Source organism: Otolemur garnettii, unplaced genomic scaffold (assembly GCF_000181295.1).
Source record: "Otolemur garnettii isolate 467f Iridium unplaced genomic scaffold, OtoGar3 scaffold00221, whole genome shotgun sequence".
NCBI classification, from domain to species: Eukaryota; Metazoa; Chordata; class Mammalia; order Primates; family Galagidae; genus Otolemur; species Otolemur garnettii.
In genome coordinates, this window is record NW_003852616.1 from 1,572,956 (window position 1) to 1,575,426 (window position 2,471).

General features: G+C 41.5%; 1 protein-coding gene across 2 annotated transcripts in view; it reads right to left on the bottom strand.

Moving 5' to 3' along the window:
- The window catches only part of CDADC1 (cytidine and dCMP deaminase domain containing 1), a 54,413-nt gene that overhangs the window by 28,460 nt on the left and 23,482 nt on the right, over window positions 1-2,471 (bottom strand). For both annotated transcript variants that reach the window (XM_012812749.1, XM_023508078.1), the window contains one exon: window positions 1,561-2,130. In XM_012812749.1, coding sequence (XP_012668203.1) covers window positions 1,561-2,130 — 570 coding nt within the window. The remainder of the gene's footprint in view (window positions 1-1,560; window positions 2,131-2,471) is intronic.

A 2,471-nucleotide genomic window follows, 5' to 3' on the forward strand; every position in this document is an offset into this window, starting at 1 on the left:
TGATACACAGTGGACAACAAGAAAAACACCTTGCCCCTGTGTAAGTTCCTAAGTCATCCCTTACTCAAAAAAAAAAAAAAAAAAAAAAAGAAATGACTAATATAACAGGAAAAGAAACCGGACAATACAACTGGGTCCAAACCTGCCAGCTAACAACAACTACAACAACAACAACAAAAATCCAGGTGTTGGGGCAGGTGCCAGTAGTCCCAGCTACTTGGGAGGCTGAGGCAAGAGAATTGCTTGAGCCCAAGAGTTTAAGGTTGCTGTGAGCTGTGATGCCACTGCACACTACCAAGGGCGACATAGTGAGACTCTGTCTGAAAAGAAAAGAAAACAAACATATATTGTGTTTAGCACTAAGGAAAAAACAATGACTGAGACCTGGTATCATTCCTGGGTGAACACACAATGGAGTGTGTGACAGTAGAATCGCACCTTATTCAGGATTTGAGTTCCAAGTAAAAATCATCCATGATTAACCCTGAAAAATCTTTTAGGCTCAGCGCCTGTGGCTCAAGTGGCTAAGGCACCAGCCATATACACCTAAGGTGGCGGGTTCAAATCCAGCCCGGGGCTACCAAACAACAATGATGGCTGCAACCAAAAAATAGCCAGGCGTTGTGGTGGGTGCCTATGGTCCCAGCTACTTGGGAGGCGGAGGCAGGAGACTCTCTTGAGCCCAGGAGTTGGAGGTTGCTGTGAGCATGATGCCATGGCACTCTACCCAGGGGGATAGCTTGAGTCTCTGTCTCAAAAAAAAAAAAAAAGAAAGAAAGAAAAACTAAAGGCTTAGGAGGGCACCCATGCCCTTAGGGTGTCAGCCACATACACCAAGGCTGGCAGGTTCGAACCTGGCCCAGGCCAGCTAAAACAATAACAACTGCAACAAAACAAAATAGCCGGGTGTTATGGCAGGCGCCTGTAGTCCCAGCTACGTGGGAGGCTGAGGCAAGAGAATCGTTTAAGCCCAGGAGTCTGAGGTTGCTGTGAGCTATGACACCACAGCACTCTACCCAGGGTGATAGCTTGAGACTGTCTCAAAAACAACAACAACAAAAAAAACGAAGGCTTACTATACCACACTTAGGGACTTAGTTTAATAGGTAGGGGTTACAATTAACTTTTTAAGTTTCAGTGGTGATGCTTATAGGCCAACAATTGAGAACTCTAGCAAAATTATTCAATAATATTGTAAAGATTTTTTTTAAGTTTTTATTAAATATTGCATACAAAATATTGAAGTTAACAAAAATGAATGATTTTGGTTCTCTCTTTTCTCTTTTTGTCCTATCTTTAGTGGAGGCTCAGTGAACAGTGAAATCATAAAAGGACCTAGATAATTCAGGTCCTGATTTATTTGTACAAATAGAAGTCCACAGGAATCCTAAAACTGCTAGAAGAGTCGTCCACTCAAGTGTCTAACTTTTGTAAAATTGTATGAGCAACAAAAATCTAGGAGTAAATGAACTGTATCATAGATGAGATGAGCATTTTCCTTCAGAGACAAATCCAGCCCAACCAATCAGCCCCAACTTATGAACTAAGCATGTAACTCACCAGTGCGATATGCCAATAACCTGGCCTGAACCATGCAGTGCCTTGCAATTTCTTGTGGCAAACTTTGATTGTGAGTTTCATTAATCTGTTCTGGATTGCTACAGTAAAATCCGAAGTGTTTATAGTTGGGCACACTGGAAGCTACTGTGGCCAAAAGTAGGACAAGGTCTTTCATGTTTTGCCTTAGATTGCTAAAGTAGGGATTTTCACACAGGTTCTCCAAACCCATAGTCATCAGTATTTGCTTATGCATATCTTCATTCGAAACCAAAAATAACATTTCATATTCTTTTATTCTTTCTTGTTTACATTCAGAATAAAAGTCAATGTTAGCATCTGGCAGTATTTTTGCAATTTTTTGAATAAAGTCACATTTGTACGAGGTCTCCTCTACAAACTGCACCATATAACACACCAAAGGCTGAAGTAAGACACACACATGGGCCCGACTGTTTGACTTCAATCTTTCCACTGCTTTGGCATCTAACTTTGCATCTTCCGAGCTAGAAGCCTCAGTAAGCAAACTTATTTCTGGATCAGCAGGCCAATATGAAATTCGGTTAACTCCAGCTGAAATACAAAATATAAAAAGTAATTATCTGAAACATGCTAAATTTAGGGTTTTCTTGATAAATCCACCCTGTCATCGCAAATTTAAAGGCCCAAATAGATATTTATTATGTCTATTATCATTGTCACCTCTCACATAGCCCAAGGGTTGGCAAATCACTACCAACAGGCCAAATCTAGGACATTGTCAGTTTTTGTATAGCTTGCAGCTTAAGCATGGGTGTTGCATTTTTAAATAGAGGAACAAGGCTCGGCACCTATAGCTCAACCGGCTAAGGCGCCAGCCACGTACACCTAAGGTGGCGGGTTCGAATCCCCAGCCCGGACCCGCCAAAACAACA